Here is a 24,431-nt window from a genome sequence, read left to right as displayed (position 1 = left end):
TCGTTTTTTTTTAATTGCTATGAGCAAAGTTTTAAAAATGTGAAAATTTCATTGATAATCTGAGCTTCATTTTTCTCAGAGCCAAGTCTTATGTCGATTTACGGGGCCTTTGTCCAATAGAGCGAGTTTGCATCTTTTTCGAAGAACTTTTGGTGAGAAAAATGGCTGATTTGCACTATTATAATCAAGTTAACAAGGACAATCGCATCAAAAAACATAGTAATCATTTGGAACCGTGATCATTCATTTATTTTCCGAGCACAACATGGGGAATTGTCAGAAATTGTCTAATCTGAGGAACCAAATACCGAAAAAAAAACCAATACACTAAAAAGGCTTCGCTGGAATTTTGCTCTCATTCGCCAGCACAAAAAACGATACAAGCCTTCAATTGTCGAAGTCTTGAAGAATTGAGAAAAACACAAAGTTAAACCGAAATTCGTTGAGTTTTCATTCTAAAAATTATCAAACTTTGGTTCTGGGAGAAAAGTACAATGCACTAAAGTGAGCTAGAAAAATCAAACGGAGTATTTTGAAAATCTCGGCTTATTTCGATTTACGAGGCCTCGCTTCAAAACCATGGCTGTATGAAACGATATAATTTTCTAGCTGGTTTCTAAAAACCGAATTTGAGTCTTACGGCCGAAACATGATCACTAGCATCTCCAGAACCTGTTTTCCCCGAAAAAAAACGGGACTTTTTTGCGATACTAGCCTGGAATATAACAATGTTGCAACGCAGCCTCGTTGATTCCTTGTAAATAGCGTTTCAATGAAAGTCATCTCCTCAACTTTAAATAAAATTATTAATTCAGCAGCTACGGTTGATAAGTTTGGAAATCTTAGAAATTAGGATTAATTCTTTTGCTGTTTCGGTTGCTGTGCTCTACCCGCTCCTGTCTTTTGTTGTCTGAAACGGCACTAAAAAGAGCTTCTCGGAGCCCTTGCCTATCACCGCACAAGTATCCTTTTTATCAGTTTTGAATACTTTTTCTACACCACTTTCGACGGCGTAGCTGCTGAATTAGACTTACAAAATCTGGATTCCACCATCTAAAACGGTTAAAAACGAAGCGAACTCCTCTGTAATCTTAACTCTTCCAGAGCCTAACCAAGAAACCGAAACGCAGAGGAAGCAAAATGCATGATGAAACCTCGGCTAGAATTCCAGGCACTTTGAACCATAATGTTCCAGCATCAATCCCAACTCATCCTAAAAAGACTAAATCACAGCTGAACCTGAAAGCCATTGCCCCAAAATCCAAATTCGCCTCTCTCTTTTATTAGAGGAGTGAGCAACAACAGAACAAAACAATAATCCGGCACAACATATAACAGTTTATGTCAAAAAATTTCAACAAAGTGCTTAGCGGCGGCGGTGGAAGGTACGCTTGACCTTTGGCTTTGGTGGAAGAATGATTCCGTCATACTTCTGTTGGAACCACTTGATCGACTCCTCGCGCTCGACTCTGTGAGATGGTCCGACACGTCCTGGAGCACGTCTTCTCTTGGCGATACGGCGTCCAGCACGGTCGAGAACGACGTAGAAGTCCATTCCGTAGATTCCGATGGATGGATCGTACTTGATTCCCAAGTCAATGTGCTCCTGAAATAAAATCACAGATTGTGTGGGGCCTAAATTTGCTGAAAGTTGATTACCTGGACTCCGAATCCGAAGTTTCCAGTGTCGGAGAAGTTCTCCTTGTAGAGCTCGTATTCCTTGACCTTGAGTCCCTTCTCGAGGATCTCCTCAGCCTTTGGTCCGCGGACGGTGCAGTGAACGGCGATCTTTTCGTTTCTGCGGATTCCGAAGGTACGGACGGTGTAGCGAGCCTTGGAGAACACTGGAGTCTGTCCGGTGAGCTGCTCAAGCACCTGAAAATTGGAGAATGAGCAAAAAAAAAATGTTCTAGCGTGATGACTAAAATCCTGGAAAATGGCTGAAAATTCATATTTACCTTAGCGGCACGGGTAAGTCTATCTCCAGACTCTCCGACGCAGATGTTGAGGCAGAGCTTTTGGATCTTGAGCTCACGCATCACATTGCGGGCCTTCTTTTCGCGGATTTCCGTCTGCTTCTCGATGTCACCCATGTTCTGAAAAAAAGAGCGATTGAGTTGAGAATCAGTTGTGAGAATAAGAGAAGAGAGGTAAAAAAAGACAAGAATTATTAGAATGCCTTAAGAAATATTGTTTTTATCAAATCAAAACAAAATTTACTAGAACCAAAACATTTTTCAAGCTTTGGCCTAATCTCTAGTCAGATTTTTTTGCTGAACTAGCGTGAAAATGAACTGAAAAGAGTTCCTGTAAATTTGGGAGAGAAATTCTGAAGTGTCTCAAACGAAATGTTGAAAAAAATTAAGCAATTGTTCAATGAAAGGCCCAAAATTTGACAAGAAAAGGAGAGAATCGGAAATTCGACAGACAAATACCCCCTGTGGGCAATAGGTACGGTAACACTTGTTTTCCTGTGTGTCACAACGCCTGCGCATCTAAGTGCCGCCTGGCAGCGTGCCAAGTGCTCTCCTTTGTCTGTATTCTCTTACATGTGCCCACTATTTCGCTCTCGTGATGGGTGGATGAGTGTGTTTTGGGCCCCAATGGGCCGATTTTCAGTGGATAAATCGCCTTTTTTTTGACCGAAAAAGGATAGGAGAGTGGAGAAACATGAGAAACATGGTAAGTATTTCTTTTGAATTTTTTTCAGATTGATTCTTCGAGAAGGAATGACGAGTTCAAAACGAAACTGAAGAATCTGAACTTGAGTTTGAATTAAAAAATTGTTTTGAGTTCTCAGAAACTCTCAACGCCCGTTTTTCTCTAGAAAAAAGATAGAATATCCACGTTTTCAAATTATACAAGTGGCCCAACAAAAAGAGGTCGTTTAGAAATCCAAATAACTTTATTAGAGATCTCAGTGATGAGGAAAATCAAAAATCGGTAAATTTGGTGGTTTTCTAGGAAAGATATGCAGTCTTCAAACATTATAAGAATGTGAATGGAACAAGGAATGATGGAAAACAAACACTGGGAACATTAGCAACAAAAACAGGATGAAAAATGGAGAAAAATGGGCAATTGGAAGAACTGAGACCGGTAATAGAAAAACGCCTAAGAAGTGAGTTGGAAAACAGAGAAAAGAATGTTATTCGGATGACAAGAAGATTTGAGGATCACAAAAAAGAGAGAAACCGTTCCAGGGACAGAGATCTAAACAAGGAAAGCGATTTGGAAAGCATAGAAATTGACTAGAAATGGATTATTGGAATTATTGGAAACTACACTTCGTTGACTGGATACCCATTTTGCTCATTTTCCAGCAAGACGACAGCTCTGGAAAATTAATAAGATTTTTGGAAGTCTAGATTTATGGAATATCTTACTGGCAACGTTTCCCATGGACCGACACTCGGACAGTTGGAGAATCGCCGGTCGAAATTGGAGATTGGCTTGGTCGGCAGCCGAAGAGTCGAAGGAAAGCGTGGCGATATTCAGAAGAACACAGAGCGTAAAGATAAAAGTTGTAGAGATAGCTGAAAGCAAGATTTGGAACGAAAATTTGGGAAGATTCGGGGAGAAATTTAGGGAGAAAACATTTAGGAAGAAAGATTCGTGGAGGAACTTGGGAAGAAAATATGGAGACATGAACGAACCTGGTAACCTGAAGAAGGTTTGCGATAGCGCGGAAGATTTGCCAGAAAATGGATCCGCTGACTCGTCTGAAAGATTTGATTTATCATTACACGCTCTAGGCTCAGCTAACCTTACCCGACAAAGAAAGAGATCACGGAAGCAGGAACATTGCAAATTATGAAGGTTGCTGATGTCACGAATAGGAGAACTGAGATTCTGCTACGATCATCTCTCGGCGATCGGAGCTGACGTTGAGCTGTAGTCTCCGTACGACTGTTTGTAGATGGCTGTCTCCAGAACCAGTTGCGTTTGTCGATTTTTCGAAGACCACGGACCACACACATGTTGAGTACCACTAGCAGAAAAACTGGACCCCATCGGCAAATGACCTAAAGCAGAGATGTTTAGTTTTTCGTTACCTCTAATAAAAGTGCTTACCTCTCGAACGATCAAGTAGAATTGGAAAATCCGTAAAGCCTCGACATCTTCATTCCTGACAATTGTATAAACGGTTCTGAAAATCAGATTTTCATGACAGCTGGCATCTAATATTTCTACTTACACATTGGTCAGAGCGTTGGTTACAACACCAAGTTTCTTTTGAAAAACCGATGGAAAGTAGATGAGAAGAGCGATAAAATAGATCATTACAATGATTAGCATTGTGCGCCGACGAGATGGTTTTGTCTCATTGTTTTGAAAGAATTTAATAGGGTGGCACACGGACACATATCTGTCTACAGTCATGGCAACAATGTTGAGAGCGCTGAAAAGGTCCTGTTCGAAAAAAAAATAAAAGTTTTACGAGTTTACCTGGCAGATATGAGGGCATTAATGAGAGGTAGTTCCAAATGAGCATGATAGAACATTCCTAACTCCCAGGTTGGGTCGATCAGTTTGGCGTGTCTTAGGAGGAATGGAATAAAAGCCACAATGCTCAAAATATCAGCAATTGCAGATGCTTTCAAGTACAAAAAGATGCTGGTTTTGATATGGAGCAATGTACAAACATTCAAGCACTGATTAATCATTCCTGAAGCATTGAAGTGTGTAAGAACGTTTTTTTTTTCACCGAGTTTCTTACCTATGGATAATACGATGGGCATGACAATGACGTGCGCAACATAGTCCACATGATTCATTTCGGCAGAATCATCCACTGAGGTAGTACGGAAACTGAAATTGTGGAGTTTAAGATTTTATTATTGATGTTTAATGATTTTATTGTGTTTATTAGGTTTTGTAATATGCACCCGGATGTCAAATGTCTCTTTTCCACCTGTTGTTATGAGGTGAAACTGTTGATCAAGGATTTTCCGTGGAACCAACGAAACGAATTGTTTTAAATCTCAGAGTTCACTCCTGCTCCCTAGTCCTCTTAAATCTTCAGGACCCGCTTCATTTTTCAAAGCGCTCTCTGAGAGTGGAATGACGAACGAGCCAACGGGAAAACTGAGAAGCTGTTTTTGGAATTTTTCAGAATTTTGGTGACAGATCGAATCTTTCAGTTTTCGTATGTGAATCTACCGCTTGTTGGGGGTGAAACGGACTTCCGACACATTTTTAAAGAAAACTGTTTAGTCAGGAAAAAGGGCGGCAATTTTTTACAAACGAAAACTACCCGAGGGACACACAGACTTTTTCTGATTTGACGTTTGCCATAGAAATTGGAATTTTCTGTTGAAGAAGGGAGGGCGAGACAAATTATGTTCATTCGGGAAATATTGAGTGAAGTTTTTAAAGAAGGGCTACTGCTTGAAATTAGGATTTTTGAAAAAACGGTCAGTTTTTTTGAGGGACGAGTTGAAACTTTGCAAAACATAGGACATTTTGAAAATAGGAGCACATTGTAGTAACATTTACATGAAATACATTTGTGACTGATATTCAGAAATACTAAAACAGCCAAAATGACAGCGCCGTAAATTCCGGGTGGCGTTCTATTTTAGCATGTACGGTAATGAGAGATCGAATGATGATTCACGTTGTTTATTTGCGGAAATAAACTGTTCATAATTATTTATCTTTAATCTATATAGCACGGAAAATTTTAAATATCTGAAGATTATAGATTTTTAGGATCAACAGATTTTTTAAAAAGTGTTACCGTGACGTCTACACTAGAAAGGTTCTATCGTCGCGTTTGAGCTCACTGATCTCAATTACCGTGAAAATATATGAAACATGCGTCGACTGATAAAATGTGTGATATTATGATAAACCTTTTGTCTGTTGACAACGTTCCCATATCTTTAACAGGAACCGAGGTAAACTGCCCTAAAGTTTATAAATAGGGACTCCCCATATTACAGTGTTTATCATAATTTTACATTGACATCAATCAAACTAATTGAATTGAAATTCTCAAAAAAGATTTATTCTTTCTTCCACCATCTAACACGTTTTTCTCACTTACAAGAAATGTACGAGTCCTGCGTTATAGACGATAGTGAGAAACAGAACAAATAAACTGATGAATATTTTGTACTTGTTCTTGCTGTTAATGATCTTACGAAGTAAAATCACAAACATTGACACCTAGTTTGACGCTTCTGAAATGAATGAAGACGTTATGAGGCGGAAGGCGAAGAAGAGAAAGGGAACATGAGCAGAATGCGAAGACAAAAGTGCGTTCGAGCAGGAGAGGGCGGAGCTTACTGCGGTGTGTCGTCGTCGTTGGCGAGATTTATGTTTCTTTTCGATAGTGCTTCCAGGAAACGCACGAAACAAAAGTTAATTGGAATTTGGGTATTTGAAACAAAAGGATTCTCGGAATTCTAGACAGAAAAACGAAACAATATCTTGGAATTTTTTCTTAATTTGAGAAAATGGGAAAAATCTGACCACCCGTTCTTGGAACACATAAGGATAGATGAAGGATGATGCGATGAAAGGCAAACACTTGATTTTCACTTGAAAACAAAAGAAATGGTCCCAAAATAAGTGAAAAGATGAGAAGAAAGAGTTGAAATGTGAGAAATGAAGAGTCCGAACTCAGCTGCAGTCTTTGTTGTTGATTGACCCGCCAAGAGGAGTCCATATGGAGTACCGGAAAGAAGGGCGGTACCTAGTACCTTTCATAGCTGGAATTTTTTGTTTTTCTAGTAAGGAATGATTGAGAATTAGAGATTGTTCAGGGGTAGTTATCAGAGATTTTAGAATCCTGCCAAACGCTCATGTGACTTCGACAAAAAATTAAACATAATAAGAATCAGAGCAACTGGGAGAAAAAGAGCAAAGCGATTTTGTTTACGTGATCGGAGAGAGAGAAGCCTAAAAGTACCAGAATCCCAAAACTACTGAAAAAGAGATGTCCTTGGAAATCAAATTTTGGTGGTTGTAGAGAAGCCGAGGTCGTCGTTTTTGCAACGAAACGGGCCATAATAGCCCCCAAAAGTTTTTCCTAGGGCATCTCGCATCATTTCTAGACAAACACTCCGAATTAGAAACCCTGGGCAAGAAAAAACTGACCAAAAGGAAATTTGGGTTTTTCACGAAAAGGAAAAAAAAATCAATTCAAATGACTCGCTGAAGACGTCATTGAGAAGAAGAAGCAGGGCCATAATATCATGAAGAGAAAAAGCATGGAGGCCAAGTTCTTTGGAATCAATTTTTGGGAAGGGTCGCATGGTTTTATGATGTGAGAAATAAATAAGAGAGGGAGAATTGTATGTGAAAGAACTTCTATATTGTACGCTAGATTGCAGGCAATTATTTGAAACGGATGCATTTTTATAAAATTAGATCTAAAGAGGAAGAAACCATATAATTTTTCAATAGCCTCAAAAAACCTTCTCCTGTGGACGTGAGAATCTGGAAATTAGAAAATCCATTATCAAGAAGCAACAGATTAGCAGTTTTCTGGCACTTATGCCAAGAACGTTCCTTTTGGTAGACTGGGAAAATAAGAAGTGGTTAGTAAATCCATTATCAAGAAGCAACAGATTAGCAGTTTTCTGGAACTTATGCCAAGAACGTTCCTTTTGGTAGACTGGGAAAATAAGAAGTGGTTTAGGAGAAAGAGGTTTACAAAAATTTTTGAAAACTCGATTTTTGAAAAAAGAACAAAAAGAATCCCGGCTCGTACGTCGTCTTTTTAATTGTCTTCTGATTCATTGGCAGACCATGGGTTTTGTATTTTTCACGATTTCTGACCACTATATACAAAGACTAAAACTACAATAGAATCAGTTATTTTCGGAAAATCTCACCAAATAATATGAATAATCCACCGTTACAGTAGTAAATGACGTTAGCAAGAAGTTGTCATTTTGAAACAACTAGCAGAGTCGAAGAAATCTAGCCAATCAAAAGACTAGCAAAGAATACAACAAAACAATGATAGAGAGGTCAGTGTCAGATGCTCAATTAAGTAGCTTCGTTATTGCGTAGGCGCTCGAAAAACAAGAGAGAAGAGAAAACTTTCAGCTTTTCAGTTTCTAGCTGAAGTTGACATGTATTATTTGGTTATAAAACACACTGAAAAATTATTTAAAGCCGATCAAGCAGATAATCATTAAAGGACACTCAAGCAGAAGTTTGAGAAAAAAGTTGAAAAAAATGTGTTTTGGGATACGTAATATTTCAAGTTTGAAATTTGAGCATTGAAGATCCAAATGTGAATGAAAGAGTAAAAACCTTGGAGTGAAATTTTGTAAATAACAAAATGACAACATTTTAACTTTGAAATTAGTGTTCCAATGGTTAGAAAATTCTCTTTTTTGCGTAACCCTCGTAATTTCAGGTTTGTGTTATTCTAGTAATTCTTGAAAAACCACAAACAACAATTATCTGGAAAAATTTGACTTACCTCATCCCGCTGTTTTCGGGCAACATCTGTTATTCCTACTGCAAACTTTTCCGGGTGGCGGTCCTTTTTTGGAGTTTTTTGGGAGTCAGTCAGGAATAAATGAATAGAAAAACGAGTGGGTGTCCGAGGGAAGAGGCTGCAAAAATCAAAAATGGGTTGAAAAGAAGAAAAAGGAAGGTAGACGTTGATGCTGATGAAAATAATGATGCGAGAAGTTTAGAAGAAGAAAAAACGAGTTTTGAGGATGTTAGCCTTAACAAAGTTTCACAATTTGCTCTGCAAGACCCCCATCTCCTATTTTTCTTGCTATGAGAAAAGAAAAAGATGATGGTGGGGGAGAAAAAAAAAGAAATGTGACAAAATTGGTTTATTCACGTCTTTGGTAACTTTAAAAATAAACTGAGAAAAATTAAGTTGGAAAAAATTGAACAAAAAAAACGTGAAGTAGGTGGCCAGTTTAGTTTTGTTTCATTGAATTTCAATTCAAATTGGGCGAAACTGATAAGAAATGATAGTAGAGTGCAAAAGATCAACGAGCACAATCGACTATGTTCTGATCTGCCCACCACCCTGAAAAAGTCGAATACACAATTTTTTCCATAAAGGATGTCCCCACACACAATTGAAAAGTGTCTGCAAATTGTGTCTGGTCCGTCACTTTTTTTCTGTTAAGCATTTTTAGAAAAAGAGACATTTTTGAATTGGCTGCAGTCTGGACACTCAAAATGCAAATTGGTCCGAAATAGCGCTCGTTGATTGTTTGAACCGTGAGTAAGACTGAGTTTTTGGAATTTTAAGAGTAAAGACTAATGGTCTTGAAATTAATGATGCAGAAAGAATTGGTATGCAAAAATAAATAAAAGAGAGAACAAAAATAGAAAAAGTGGGACTTTTACAAGGGAAATCGATATTTTTTCACATCTCGAATAAATCGAAAGCGGAAATTTAGAAAATGTGAAAAAAATATTTTGAGGAAACGTTTGATGTACATTTCATTATGTTCACAATAGTTTCAATGTTTGAGAACTTCCAAAGAGTTAAGAAAATGGTCTTTGAAAATTGTTGGTTTGCAGTGGGAACGCGATTTTGGTACTAAAACTGATATAGCTTGGCTGAGCGGATTTCAAAAATTTTGAAAGAGTCTAAATAGGCTACCCTTTACATATCCTCAGATTTTCAAAAAAAAACTAGGCGAGGGTTCCTTTGTTAGTTCTAGAAAATGTAGGATTTTGATCCCTGCTTTGATCCTTTATGAAATTCTCACGCCTTACTGATTCAGACACAAGATAACTTATTCCTATTATTCGCAGAAAGTTTCCCATGTAGAAAAATAGCCATACCAGGAATAAAAACCGTTGACGCAACTTGGTGTGAAAAAAAAACCTTTAAGGAAACTTGATCTTCTAGTTAGTGGACCAGGAAAATATTTCTGTGTAGCAATTTAAGACCAGAGCAGCAAATTAAAACACAAATAATTGTAGAAAAACTTCTTTCTGAGAAGAACAAGAACGTAGGAAAGGAAGTGAGAATTCTTCAAACATCCGGCAATCAGGCGTTTTGTTCCAGCATAAACAATTCAAACTGTTTGTTTATTTAAGAATTACGCGTTTTTTATTCTGATTGCACCTGCAGGCAATGGCACAAGTGGAAAACAATAGAAGAAATCATATTCGGGATTTATGAGTGACCAAACCATAAAAACCGCTTGAGAAATTTCAAGTCATGAGTTACGATTTGAGTTAAACCAAGTATAGCGTGAAATCAGAAAAAGCAAAAGAACCGGCACACACACCAGAAAAAAACCTCCTAATTTGGAATTCAGAAGCGCGACAGAAGTAAGAGGTTTTCGGGGTGTAGCAGAGCACAAAGAAGTGTCTCATGTGTGAGTGCTGACACGGTTGGCAGCAGATTAGATAGTGTAGCTCTTCCCCTTTCGCTGTTTGGGAATAATTCAGAACCACGCGGCTCATCTTGAGAAGGATTTTTGCCTTCTTCGCCGATTTTTTCGTTTAGGGTAAAGGCACTTTTAAAGTAAGAGAAAAACGTTTATTTCCAAGTGGTGAGAGATGAGGAAACAGAGAAAACCAAGGCAGAAGCGTTTTTAAGTAAGTGGAGGTCTAAGTATCAGAAATGGACTTTGTAAATGGATTATTTGTGGTGACAGGGGTTCGAAAATTATTTTCATGTAAAAAGAACGCTGAAACAAAGAAGAAAAAAAGGTTCAAACTTTCGCACAAGTAATTTAGTAGAGCGTTCAGACCCAATTTCGATCAAAAAACCAAATAGTAAAGTTTTAATAATGGGTTACAAGTTCTTGGTAAATTGTTAGAATCAAGAAAGTTTTTGTTTTTTTTCAGTAAACAACAAAGTTTTTAGCATTGAGTTCGGACGGATTTCGTTAGATCTTGAAGGAAATTTTGAGTCTGGATACTGAATCTGATAAAAATTTTTTTTCGTCGATATCAACTTTTCGGAGGGGACTTGAAAAAATATTTATTTTTTGGTTTTTTTACGATTTAGGTTTTTAAAAAAGAGGCGTGACATACAGGCTGAATGGTTTAAAGAGTTGGGATTGGAAAACTGACTTAGGCTAGATTTCTAAGTATAAATTTTCAGAATTTACAGTCAAATACTAATTTTTGGCTTTTTATCACAAAGGGGGGGGGGCCTTTTCAAGTGGAAAAATGTGGACTAAGTTAAGATTAACCGAATTCTGTTTCCACAAAAACTCATCACTTGCAAAAATATCAGTTTAGGTCAGTTTTTTCCATGAAAAACACTAGTTCTCCGATTGTAACCGTGGAATTTAAATGTATTCAGCTACAATTAGATTAACTTGAGGCTTAGTAACAAAAATAATGAACAAAAAATGACATAAACTGAAAATTTGAAAAAGCGATGAAAAAATGTTCGAAGTTTGAAATTTTGATGAAGACATCCGCAAAACAAGAAAAAATTGGCAAATTTTAACTGAAGCATAATTTTTCCACTTGACGCCCTTCCCAAATTTCACTTGGGCCGCCCTATTTTTATGCCCTCCTCCCCTCCCATTGTCAAAAAGAGCCTAATTTTCCAACAAATCACTGGAAAAAACTTTCAATGTTTCCTGGAACAGCTAATTTTTTTTTCTGATTTTAAACAAAAAAACCTTCAATAAACGTTCACTAAAATCGAAAAAAATGCTTAGAGTTTTTTTTAAATTATTTGGGACCAAAAAATAATTTTGGCTAATATTTTATAATTTTCACAATACAAATAAAATATTTTTTAAAAAAGTAAACGATTTTTTTCAAAAACCAGCCACCGGAAATATGCAAAAGTTTGTTAAGAAATGTGCTAAATTTAACTATTCAAATTAAGCTATTCACAGAAAAAAAATAAATCACAAGATCCTGAAAATTCCAAAAACCTTGTTTTGTAGTACGATTATATGTCGGGCAAATAAGGATGCATGTTTTTGTCTCACATTACCTGAAAATTAACACTGTATTCAGAAAACTCATGTGACAATCTAGAACCTTCTAATTTTTATGATCCAAATTTCAAACAAATAAAAGAAACAAATTGGAACTTCTCGGATGAAATGGAAAACAAGAAAAACACTTTTCTCTCATCACTTTATAAAATGTCTCGCTGTTCATATATCTTCTTTTTATTCTGCAACTTATTGATCTTCGACTTTAGAGATAAAAAGATGAGGAAACATGTGTCCAGAAGGAAGAATTGAGAGAATTAACAAATTAAAAAGTTTAAACCTTCTTCAAAAACTTTTCTTGATCTATGCTCTTCTTTTTGGTTACGTTTTTCTATACCAGGAATTGAGGTTTTTTCAGTTCAAATGTTCATGGTATCAGCGTTACATTAACTGAGTATGAATAGTAGGTTATTATATGTCTATAGAATAAGAGATCAAGAAAGGAAACCCCAACAATTTTTTCCCCATACTGGCGACTGGTCTAGGGTACCAGAAAAATGCTCGGATTGCACTCTGTCAATATACGACAATTCATAATTCATCAAAAAAGCTACTCTGTCTGTTTTGATCACAATGGACGCTTCTTGGGATTGAAAGACGAGGGTTAGACACATTTAGAAAATTAAACAAGGCACGGGATGTCTAAATGAATGATTCAAGGAATGATTTCTTCCTCATGAGGGTAGGCAAAGGTGCCGTGGGTGGGCAGTAGCAAAAACAAAAAAAACCAGAGAAGAAAGAAAAAAAATTGGTGGTCAAAAAGCATCCTCTCAAGATGGAGTTGAAGTTTTTTTAAGATGCCAGACGATGAAAGTGGAAACCGGTGGGAAATTGTTGTATTATACTGGACTTCTTTTCTTTTCTTCTTTCTTCTTTTTCCGGGTGTTGGCTCATGAACTAAAGAACTTCTTTTTTAATTGAATTGAATAGAGAGGACAACAAGAATAAAGTTTATACGCTGGCAGAACCAATCGTTTCATTTAGAATGGTAATTATCACGTTCAACTGTCACGTTTCCCAGAAGAAATTGGCATCACTCTCTCTAGACCCGATCAACATTCATCAGAATATGGGTTCGTGGAATATTTCTTTTCTGAAAAATGACGGGAGGGTAAGCATAACATCGCTGGAATTAACGAGAAATCTTGGCCGCCGATGGAGGGAGAAAATAATGTAAAAGTTTGTGACAAGATGCACAGAAACCAACTTGTAACTCGAAACTCGATGCTCAAAGCTCACACAGAAAAAAGTGTGTTTTTTTTCTTGCTCCACGATGAGAAAGAAAGTTGCTGATTAATCTATTCGACCAATTAGAATGAGAATGAAAACATGTTGTTGTTCAGTCATTTGAAAAAGAAGAAAGAACGAGAGAGAGAGTTTCTCTCTTTTTTTTTGCTTAGAGTATCTTTTGGATATTTTCTCTCGTTGACGCTTATTAGAATTCTGAATTTTAGGATTACTTCTAGCTAGCCGTTTGAGAATCAAAGATATACAGTACCGTTTAATGAAAAATACAAAAATGTGTTTTTCAATTCATTTTCGGCCATTTCGACCATTTTTAATAGTCTGGAGCTTGGTTGTCAAGTTTTGGAGTGTATTTAAAATATCGGCAAAAAGTTGAACGACCAGAAATTATTAAAAAATTTTGTGAATGCGATGTTACCGCTCTAGATCTGTTTCACAACTTCCGAAATTTTGAAAATTATTGGAACCTTAACAGCTGAATTTCCGGCTACTAAAAATGGTCGAAATGGATAAAAACGAAATGAAAAATACAATCTCATTGGCCGGTACCGGATGGGAAGTCAAAAAGATGAAAAAGTCAGACTGAGAAAGATTGTCAGTCTAAATATAACTATATTTTCAAAGCAAAATACAAACGGGAATTGCGTCACCGATACTACTTGCAACTCTACAAAGTGCAGACAGCTCGGCAAAGAAAAGTTTCCAAAAATCAACAGCTAAATTTTTTCCGCTTGCACCGGGGTGAATGGGCCAACATAAACAAAGATATCCGCTTGGGCTCGCTAAATGACTTGTTCAAACACGTATCGGGTCAACAGAAGTGCAAAGACAGAGAGGAAAAAAGTTTCAAAATTTCCTTCCAAATGCTTATCATCAATCAATCAAAAACCGCCGCCTTCAAATCGGCTTATCTTCAGCAACTTGATGCACAGTGAACATTGAAAGAGCCAGACAATTCAAAAATAAAGAAGGAGAAGACGTTAGAAGAAATATATAAAAAGACACAGACTGGCACTGGAAGTGAAAGAGGATATCAGGATGAAAGACAATATAGAGCTGACGCTTTTTGAGCGGAATTTGGCACTTCTATTTTTATACTTTTTGGTTTCATCAACATTAAAGAAAGTAAACTACGTTTGACCGGCTTGAAAATATTGGATTGAGGAGAGGAAATGTTAGACATCAAAAGGTGGACATGTAAACAAAAGTATAAGACCTCCGGAAAATATGATTCAGGTTTTGTTCGTCTTCGGGCCGAACCTACAAACCGTTAAAAACTTTTTGCGGTTTCGCTTTTTCTAGAATACAGAAAAGTTGTTGGGTTATTTAGAGATCTAATTAACGTAATATTTCGTATGCTTCAGTTGTTGGTCAATTTTGTAGTCGCTAGCCACGCGTCACCTCAAATATTTTGCCCCGAGAGATTTAATTAGACTGAACAAAGAGATATTTTGTTTTTTCAATGCCAAGGGTTCCAATGTATTTTTTTAACTGTCAAAAATCCTTCCAATTGCCCCATGAAAATTTGCAGATGAATAAGAAAAATTTATTGAGAAATACCAAAAAAGTAATATCAACTCGAAACAATAAATTCAATAATATCCAGCACTTTTGGCAAAAACACACAGTTCGGTGAGGCTGGCGTAGAACGCTCTTGGCGGTTGCTTGTGAACAACTCCGCAAACGGTTGGTGGCTTCTTGCAGAACGGGCAGGCACCGTACATACTGGCGGTATAGTTTCGAACTGCTTTGATTGACAACGGTAGGACAAGATGGTAAATATTGTAAGCCTCTTGGAAATCCGTTCTCCAGTTGGCGTAGAGTGTCATGTTTATATAGGCTTATTGCGCCACTGAAAATCAAGTGATTTAAAAAAATTTTTAATAATGGGGAAAAATTTAACATATTGAAATGTGAATATCATATTTCAGCCCAGATATCTGATAACTTGTAGTGGTTTCGAAGGCAATTTTTTTGTTTCAAGGAAAACAAGAAAATATGCCCATTCTTGATTTGGCCCATAGACACATATTACATTTTTATTAATTGTTAGAAAAAACTTGGCTAAAAAACTTTTTGAAGAACTGACTTCCGTAACTATTCGTATTTTATCCAGAACGTGTCAGGTTTTATTGACTCATTCTTGCGAAAAGGATACGGCAGGTTACTGGTTTAGGCTAAAGCACACAAAAATTGCGAAAATTGGTTTTTTCAGGACTCAGTTTTTCAAAATTTCGGCGACTACCAGTAAGAGTTGTACAGAAAGAGGTTTAAAGTTTTTCAGATACATGAGTTCGACTATGACAGTTATTTGCTTTTTTATGCATGCCTCATTTTTTGATTCGCATTTTAATTGATAATTCTGAAGAGTAATAGTCACTTATTTTATTCATAATACTTTTAAAATTTTTCCATTCATGTCTGTTTTGTTATTGTAACCGTATTCTCTTGTTACAAACACTGAAAAGTTGTATCGCACAGTTTTGTGAGTGTTCTAAAACTTGCAAAGTTGTGCGAAACACTTTCAATGAGCCACGAGTGTTATTCAATAAATAAAAATATAACATCGTAGTTTCATGTGCAAAATTGAGAATGGACGAATCACACTTCAAAAAACTACTGTAAATTCGACTTGCAATTAGTTAGAAAACATAATTATTTTAAAAATTAAAATTCAGAATTTCCCTATTTGTTATATTTATTACGAGTTAAGAACTTACAATTGCTGAACAGCAAAGCATCTCGTTGATCGTCACTGGGCAACCAATTTCGAGAATTTTCTGTGTGATGGCTGCAATATTGAGACAGTCCGACAACGCGTCATGAGCTTTTCCAGAGAGTTCAATTCCCAGATAACTGGACATTTTTTCAATGTTACTCTGGAAGAATACATTTTCTGTTCGAGACTGTTTTTCGAATTCCAACCTTTCCGACAAGTTTGTTTTTCTGCCCATCTTCGAGACCGTCATCGAAAGTCCTTTTGATATTTATCCACTGACGGAACATTGATGGCATAGTTTCGCGCACCAAACGAAATTGGTACTGAGCAATTCTCCACATATCCTGACTACTGTCACAGACAATCGCCAACTTTCTCTCTTGGAATCCATTTTTCTGAAGCCACTCCAAAAACTGCTTGTAGACCACAAGAAATGTGTCAGCAGCATTGAGAAACTCTTGCTTGATGCCTGCAAAAACGTCAGCAAAAGGAAATTTCTAAATTTAAAAAAATACCAGTAAAATCAGCGCAATAGTTTGAAAGAATTGGATTGACTACCGGTCGAACAAATTTGTTGAACGCAATTCCTTCGAGCTAAAATTTCAAAATAAAATTCGAGAGTTAAAAATAAATCAAAATGGTTTTTGCCTTCACATCAAGTGGGACAACACTGAATTGAATAACTTCGAATGGATAGTCGTGCTTTTCTCCGTCGGAAGTTGTTTCAAAGTCCAAGATCAAAAGATGATCAAACGGGCAGTTGTAGAAAGTCATAATTACCTGAATATATTAAAAATAAATATTCGAGAGTACAAGAGCGGCAAGAAAAGCAAGAGAAAAAAACCGAAAAAAAACAAAAGAGAGAAAAACCGAAAAAAACGAAAGAGAGAAAAACCGCGCAAGTAGTGAGAAAGAGTCAAATATTAATTGTGATCATATCAATAGACAAATACTTAAATGTAACTTATCTATTGGAATATGTGTTATTAGCTTTATCCCATTTCTGGGGTCCAAAAAAATTTAAAAGAACTTTATGAATTAATAGGGAATCCTAAATGCAGTAGGGGACTTTGAAAAAATTGAGAACCCTACAAAGAATAAAGGTCGTTGAAAAAATAGGATACTCTAAAAATGAGACGACCGTTTCCTATGGCCTGAGCAAGAAACAATGAAAGTTTTTATCGAATGGATAAAAAAAGTGCTATTGAGGAGGAAGATGGGGTGAGTCATATTAGGTTGAGCGAAAAGTCTTTGTAATTTTTTGAATTTTTTTCGGTACAAAATTTATCAAAGAACACGGAATTCAATGTGTGGTATATTTACCAAAAGTGTACATCAGGCTTGTTCGGAAAAACAAATTCGGAAAATCGTGTTCTCGATTTTTTTCTCGACTCTTTTTTCGGAAAATCGAGTTCTCGAATTTTTTCTCGACTTTTTTTTTGGAAAATCGAGTTCTCGAATTTTCTCGAGTTTCAATTAGTCAAAAATTACCAGTTTATTTGACAAAAACAACAAAAACAACAAAAAGCACAAAAATGAAATGGAAAACAATAGATGAACAAGCACAAGTAACAAAAAGTAACAAAAGTATTAATTATTTTTTGAATTTTGTTGATGAAATCCCATCAATTTTACATTCTGTTGCAAAAAAAGAAGTTTGGAAAAATTTTCTGCGTTCAGTAATTTCCTTTAAAAAAATTAAATTCAGACAAAGTTACTCACTGCAAAACCAACAATTTTAAGAAAAACTTTTGATGACCTAAAGTCTGAAAAAAACCAAGTGTTTTCAGTGAGAGAAGGTAAAAAATCACTGAAAAATAAAAGAAGTCTATTAAGAACAGAATAAACCGAAAAAAAATGTTGAAAAAGTAATGAAAACCCTGATTAAAGTATGTTTTCATTCAAAAAAAAATTAATTTTAAAAAAATTCACCTTAAATCGACCCATTAAATCGACACCGATTGCGGGTCTCGCCGTGCTTGGGTTACTGTTGCACCCGTTTCAACTATACAAAGTAGAGATTTCCTCTTCACTTTGAACGCAGCATGATTATTTCGAGAAAAAATTTTCCGACGGAAAAATTTTCCGAAAAAAATCGGAAAATCGGAAAAATCGAGAACTCGATTTTCCGATTCCGACCAAGCCTGGTGTACATGACTACTTGCCAACGCGATGGAAGTGGAGCGGTTCCATTAGCGTAGAACTCGGTAGACTGGGAAACGAAAACGTCATCCAACCACTGTTTTACATCCTTTCTATCATGGAACTTTTGCCTAACAAGGAGATTTTTCAAGGAACGGATTATTTGCTATTCAGTTAGGGTCAGGTCTGGTGAATACGGTGGATGACAGAAGATCTTGACTCCGAGCATCTGGAGCTTCTGGCGGGTCTTCAAAGTAGTGGGTCGTCTTGCGTTGTCATGAATCATCAACAAGCTGGAATTTTTCGGGCAATTTAATCGATAAGCCTGGAATGCTGTTTCCATTTGAGTGCTGTTGAGGTCCTCATTGATAATGACGCCGCCTAGAAGAATTCTTCTAGAGAAGACGTCTTCACTGTCCCACCAAATGGAAAATATAACTTTTTCACGTGAAGTTCTCCTTTGATGCCCGTTTTAGCGGTTTCCTCGGCCGGGACCCTTTGTCTTTTTCTACTCGTCCCCAGTGATAATATTCTCAACCCAATTGATGCTACGTTTCATAGTAAGCCGAGAATGCAACGCAATGGTTTTAGTGAATCCGCCAAAAGGGGAGGGGCGAGTTGACCAAACTTTGGTACCCTTCCAGATTCGTGAAGATGATCAATTATGGTTCTGTGAGGATGGTTGAGACTTGATGCAAGCTCGCGTAACGTTGCTCTTGGTTCTTCTTCTAGAGCTCTAGAGGTATCCTCATTGAGATCAACACGTGGTAGGCCAGACCTTCGAGATCGTAGTTCTCTTCGGAGAATCTTTTGAACCAAAACTTTATTGTAGTGTAGGACATATAGTTCTGGCCTAACACTGTACACATTTTACGACAAGCTACGCTGCATTTGTGACCTTGGAGAAACCCGAACAAAAAAGCATCCCTGAGAGCATGGTGGTCTCTGGGCGAATTCTCGGTCTTTATAATCGCCGTCGGTAACTTTAAGAAATCTTTTAAGCATGCACAACTCGTACTACAAAATAGAAAAAAACAGAATGATAAAAAGATAAATCAAAGCTGAGATATGACGGTCCAAAAAAAATTACAAAGACTTTTCGCTCAACTTAATAGAAATGTGCTGTGTTCATGAGGAACGTTGAGACAGAAGATGATTCCGGTGACAGTCAAAAGTACAGAGAACCTTTTTTCTGAATCCACGATGAGGTTCAATTGTTTGAATTGAAATATATTGAAAGAAACAATGCAATAAGAAATGAACACGCGTGCAACAAATACGTAGAATAAAAATCCATTGAATTTATATAAAGAATATATATTTGCATTTTGTAGAAAGATGTGGCAAGTGATTTGTTGAAAAACTTCGTCCATATGACCCCAATCGGGAAATCTGTTACGTCGTCTGTGGAAAGATGTTTTATAGTTTGTAAAACATAACAAAAGTTTAATGAAAACCGCAATCGGGACATCTGTTGCAAATTTCTTGATACAAGTGAAGAGTTTTTGGAAAGTTGAGAATGATTGAGAAGAATTGAAAATCAGAACCTAAAGATGATGCATTGAATAAAAACTCGGTAGTGGCTGTCGTTCGTGGGATGATCTTTGATAAATTGCCAGAATGAGGGCGTTTAAGAGTGAGCAAGGAGATAACAGTTGGTATCCTCCAGCGCAAAAAGTAAAACTTGCTTTTAAAATAAAAATTTAATGCAATTTAAATTTTTTTTTCGAATTATATGATTGCAATAAGTTTATAAAACAACAACACTGCCGCAAGCGATTGGAAAAACTACCATCTCAAAATTAGCCCATTTTGAGGCAATAAAAGCTACTTGCAGGTTTTTTTGAGCAAAAGAGAAAGTCTAAATCGAAAGATAAAGTGCATTGAATACAAACTTAGCTGTGGCTGTCGTCTTTGGGATGACGTTTTATAGTTCGCCAGATTATGGTCGTTTAAGAGTGAGCAAGAAGCAACAAATTGCGCCCTCCAATGCAAGAAATACGACATTTGTTTTTAAAGAGAACATTCAATCAAATTATATTATATCAATCCGCTGCCGAGAGAAATTTTTAGAAGAAAGATTATAAATTCTTTGCAATATAAGTTTTTTAGGTTTTTAAGCTGCCGAGTATACTTCTAAAGTTTACTGGAACACAAAACAACAATATAAAAATTAAAAAATTAAAAGTTCAATAAAATCCAGCAGCTTTGGCAAAAACACATGGTTCGGTAAGACTGGCGTAGAACTCTCTTGGTGGTTGTTTGTGGACAGCTCCACAAACGGTTGGTGGCTTCTTGCAGTACGGACAGACACCATACATATTGGCGGTATAATTGCGGACCACTTTGATGGTCAACGGAAGGACCAAATGAAATATGTTGTGTGCCAATAGGAAGTCCATTTTCCAGTTGGCGTGGAGTGTCATGTCTATGGGCTTCTTGCGCCACTGTAAATAAAATGGAATAAATATACAACAAACATCAACTTTCAAATAGTTATTTTTGCATCTGATTTCATTAACTTGGGAAACTATAACGCATTTTTCATACCACTATTTCGAATGATTTTTATAAATTAGCTTTAAAAAAATTACCGTAAAACCTGTAAAAAATAGAAGACCCCTGTAATAGAAGGGCCCCGTAATGGAAGAAACATGTCTTGAAATTGTAAAACTTCAGTACGTTTTCAGTGAAAAAAAATAAGAGAATTCCAAAAATTCAAAGAAATTTAATAAAACAATAATTTTTTAATGAAAAATTTGCTCCATTTTGATGAAATTGACCGATTTGAATAAATTAAAAAAAAAATCGTCGAAGTTTTTGATGCGAAATTTCAATAAAAAGTGGCCGGAATAATAGAAGGGCCCCCTTTAATTGAAGGGCCCCTGCAATAGAAGGGCCCTCCGGAGGTGCCTTTGAAAAATAGAAGGGCCGACTCTTCTAATACAGGTTTTTCGGTATAATGACATTCTCTTCTCCCAAAAACCGAAACTTGTGCAGTAAACTTTTTGTGATCTACGTGTATTTCTTTTCAATGCATTCAAAGGTACCATGTGTAAATGAAGAACGGATAAATTAAAGTTTTGAAAAAGTCACTGTAAACGTGACTTGAAGTGTCTCAAAAATATAACTACCTTGAAAATGAGAGTTCTGAATTTCCCTACTTGTTATCTTGTTACCTAGTTAAGAACTTACAATTGCCGAACAGCAAAGCATCTCGTTGATCGTCACTGGGCAGCCAATTTCTAGAATCTTATGTGTGATGGCGGCAATATTGAGGCAGTCGGACAGCGCGTCATGAGCTTTTCCGGAAAGCTCGATTCCCAAATAATTGGACATTTTTTCAATGTTGGTCTGAATGAACGTTTGTTTCAATTTGAGAATTATCTAACGATCCAACCGTCCCAACAAGTTTTTCTTTCTGCCCATCCTCCAGACCATCATCAAAAGTCCTTTTGATATTTATCCACTGACGGAACATTGATGGCATTGTCTCCCGAACCAATCGGAATTGGTACTGAGCAATTCTCCACATATCCTGACGGCTGTCCGAGACAATTGCAAAATGTCTCTCTTGGAATCCATTCTTCTGAAGCCACTCCAAAAACTGCTTATAGACAACAAGGAATGTGTCTGCAGAATTGAGCGACTCCTGCTTGATTCCTGTAAGATTTAAAACATGAAAAATCTCCCACACAGCAATAATACCTGTTAACTCAGCGCAATGCTCAGAAAGAGTTGGATTGATGACAGGCCGAACAAACTTGTTGAACGCGATTCCTTCGAGCTAAAACTTCGGAATATAATTTGAAGAATCAGAAAAGTTAGCCTACCATAGTTTTCGCTTTTACATCTAACGGGACCACACTGAACTGGATAATTTCTGTCGGATAGTCACGGTTTTTTCCTCCGGAGGTGGTCTCAAAGTCCAAAATCAGAAGATGGTCAAACGGGCAATTGTAGGGAGGCATGATTATCTGAAAACATCAAAATAAAATGCGAAGAGGTGACAGTTCGAGAAAAGCAAGAACGAGAAATATAGAGAAAATAAAATAGTTTTATTAGGTTGGCGGGAAAGTCTTTGTCACTTTTTCAATAGTTTATTTCTCAAAGAAAAAATAACCGAATAATTAATTATATTGTCCATCATTATCAACAACATGTCTCCAACGTTCCCTCAATTTATGGATTCCATTGCGGTAGAATCCAGCCGGGCGTGAGGCAAAGTATTGTTTGAGTGCCGCTTCGACCGCTCCACGGGAATTGAAGCTTCTTCCTTCGAAGGCACGTGTCATATCGCCAAATAACCAATAGTCGGAAGGAGCAAGATCAGGAGAATACGGGGGGTGAGGGAGAACATTCCATCCATATCCCATCAGCTCCTGCTTCACTTGTTTCGAAACATGTGGGCGAGCGTTATCATGTTGATAGTACACTTTCTTGTCTTTCAGGGCCGAACGGTCGACTGCTTTCTTGAGGTTTCGTAGTTGAGTAGTGTAGAGGTCTCCAGTTATTGTTTTGCCCTCGGGCAGAAGTTCCCAGTAGATGGGGCCGTCCACTCCCCACCACACAGAGAGCATAACTTTTTTCGGATGAAGGTCGGGTTTGGGGACATCCTGTGGGCTCTCTCCTTCTCCAACCCACTGGGATTTCCTGTGGTGATTATCGTAGAAGACCCACTTCTCATCTCCGGTTATTAGCCGGTCCAGCCATCGATCGCCCGCGTGGAGAGTGGAAGAGTAATCGAATCGTCGACTCGGCGGTCAAGGTTGGCTTGAGTCAGGTGATGACGTATGAATCGACCAAAAAGTTTTCTCATTCCAAGAGACTTCAAACCTTCAAGGACTGTGCTATGGTGAACTCCGAATGTGACAGCTAGTTCACGGCTAGATTGAAATGGATCCGATTGCAATGCGTGCTTCAGCTTGTCCAAATCCAACTCACGGGGTCTCCCAGAGCGATCCTTTTCATCGAGCGAGAAGTCATCTTTTTCGAAACGATGGAACCAATTGCGAATAGTATTGTAGTGAGGGGCATGTGTGTTGTACACATTCTTCAAGAAAGTTTCCGAATCCTTCATCGTGGTGTGAGATAGGAAGAGGTAAATCAAAACATGTCTGATGTGAATAGCAGTGGGAACAAACATATCGTTTCAATTACAGATGAGGAGCAGGGAAGGAAATGGGGACTTGTTTATATGGAAGGTTCTTATCACCTTGTTATTCACTAGAGTCGATATCATACACAGCCTCCATATACGAGAACAGTGATTAAACAAACAGAGTGACAAAGACTTTCCCGCCAACCTAATAATAACTGTGAAAAAAAGTGAAAGTGAGTGTGCTGTTTTATTGTTATATAAAAATACGATACACACAAATTACTTTACTGTTCTATCGGGATCTAATTTTCTCTATTCCAGTTTAAGGAGCACCAAAAAAATGAAGAAGACCATTCAAAAAACATGAGACTTAGAAAAAAAGGGAACTTTAATAAAGAAAAGGTAAACCAAAAAGAGGGTGTGTCATAGAAAAGTGTTGGCACAGAAGGAACGTTGATATAAAAGAGGCTTCGAGCAATAGTGTCAAGTACAGAGAATCACTTTTCAAAGGCCCCTCATTTCAAAGAGGTTAAGCGGTTTGAATTGGTCAATCCAAAGAAACAATGCAATAGGACATGCGCATGCAACATTCAAACACGTAGAATGAAAAAAATCAACGTGTTGATAGCAAGAACGTGTAATCAGTAGTAATAAAGCAATCAATGATAGCGTGATTTCCGGAAAAAAGTTTCGTTTGCTACAAATGATTCACAACCGGAACTTTTACCGATAAAAAACACAATTAGTACATTTGTGAGAATTGCTCAATACGAGCGATTTGTTTCGCAAAAGATTGAGAATGATTTTAAAATATGAAAATTTAAATCTGAAGTTACGGAAAAGAGCCCCAAAAAAGTGGTTGACGACTTCAATGCTTGTCCCAGATTGATGAAAACTACTGTCAATTAGAAGCTATACCTTCATTTTTATCGAAAACAAAATGCTGCGTTCCAGACGTAAAAAAATTAGCGTATTTTCCGGAAAAAAAAACTATTGCAAGTAAACATAACAAAAGTTTAATGAAAATCGCAATCGGGACATCTGTTGCAAATTTCTTGATACAAGTGAAGAGTTTTTGGAAAGTTGAGAATGATTGAGAAGAATTGAAAATCAGAACCTAAAGATGATGCATTGAATAAAAACTCGGTAGTGGCTGTCGTTCGTGGGATGATCTTTGATAAATTGCCAGAATGAGGGCGCTACAAGGAATAAAGGTCGTTGAAAAAATAGGATACTCTAAAAAGGAGACGACCGTTTCCTATGGCCTGAGCAAGAATCAATGAAAGTTTTAATCGAATGGATA

General features: G+C 37.0%; 5 protein-coding genes across 5 annotated transcripts; all 5 read right to left on the bottom strand.

Annotated features, from left to right (window-relative positions):
- Positions 1-1,366: 1,366 nt before the first annotated feature.
- Positions 1,367-2,093, bottom strand: Cbr-rpl-11.2 (the record flags this gene model as incomplete). Its single annotated transcript, XM_002644234.1, has 3 exons — positions 1,367-1,606; positions 1,660-1,875; positions 1,959-2,093. 3 exons carry the CDS (start codon positions 2,091-2,093, stop codon positions 1,367-1,369), a joined length of 591 nt encoding a protein of 196 aa, XP_002644280.1.
- A 1,188-nt stretch (positions 2,094-3,281) lies between these two features.
- On the bottom strand, positions 3,282-6,168 carry CBG14052 (the record flags this gene model as incomplete). Its single annotated transcript, XM_002644233.1, has 9 exons — positions 3,282-3,336; positions 3,387-3,536; positions 3,657-3,722; positions 3,772-4,025; positions 4,075-4,150; positions 4,199-4,402; positions 4,450-4,669; positions 4,721-4,812; positions 6,053-6,168. The coding sequence occupies 9 exons, from the start codon at positions 6,166-6,168 to the stop codon at positions 3,282-3,284; spliced, it is 1,233 nt and encodes a 410-aa protein (XP_002644279.1).
- Positions 6,169-14,758: 8,590 nt separating this feature from the next.
- Positions 14,759-14,995, bottom strand: CBG27615 (the record flags this gene model as incomplete). The annotated part of the gene is made up of 1 exon (XM_045239410.1): positions 14,759-14,995. One exon carries the CDS (start codon positions 14,993-14,995, stop codon positions 14,759-14,761), a length of 237 nt encoding a protein of 78 aa, XP_045099455.1.
- Positions 14,996-15,874: 879 nt separating this feature from the next.
- On the bottom strand, positions 15,875-16,659 carry CBG14050 (the record flags this gene model as incomplete). Its single annotated transcript, XM_045239409.1, has 4 exons — positions 15,875-16,045; positions 16,092-16,354; positions 16,401-16,479; positions 16,540-16,659. The coding sequence occupies 4 exons, from the start codon at positions 16,657-16,659 to the stop codon at positions 15,875-15,877; spliced, it is 633 nt and encodes a 210-aa protein (XP_045095323.1).
- A 3,557-nt stretch (positions 16,660-20,216) lies between these two features.
- Cbr-crn-4 lies at positions 20,217-21,998 on the bottom strand (the record flags this gene model as incomplete). The annotated part of the gene is made up of 5 exons (XM_002644231.1): positions 20,217-20,474; positions 21,223-21,381; positions 21,428-21,690; positions 21,736-21,814; positions 21,861-21,998. 5 exons carry the CDS (start codon positions 21,996-21,998, stop codon positions 20,217-20,219), a joined length of 897 nt encoding a protein of 298 aa, XP_002644277.1.
- Positions 21,999-24,431: the final 2,433 nt, after the last annotated feature.

This window comes from Caenorhabditis briggsae, assembly GCF_000004555.2.
Source record: "Caenorhabditis briggsae complete genome, chrX, whole genome shotgun sequence".
Lineage (NCBI taxonomy): Eukaryota > Metazoa > Nematoda > Chromadorea > Rhabditida > Rhabditidae > Caenorhabditis > Caenorhabditis briggsae.
This window is presented reverse-complemented; position numbering and strand designations above follow the sequence as displayed.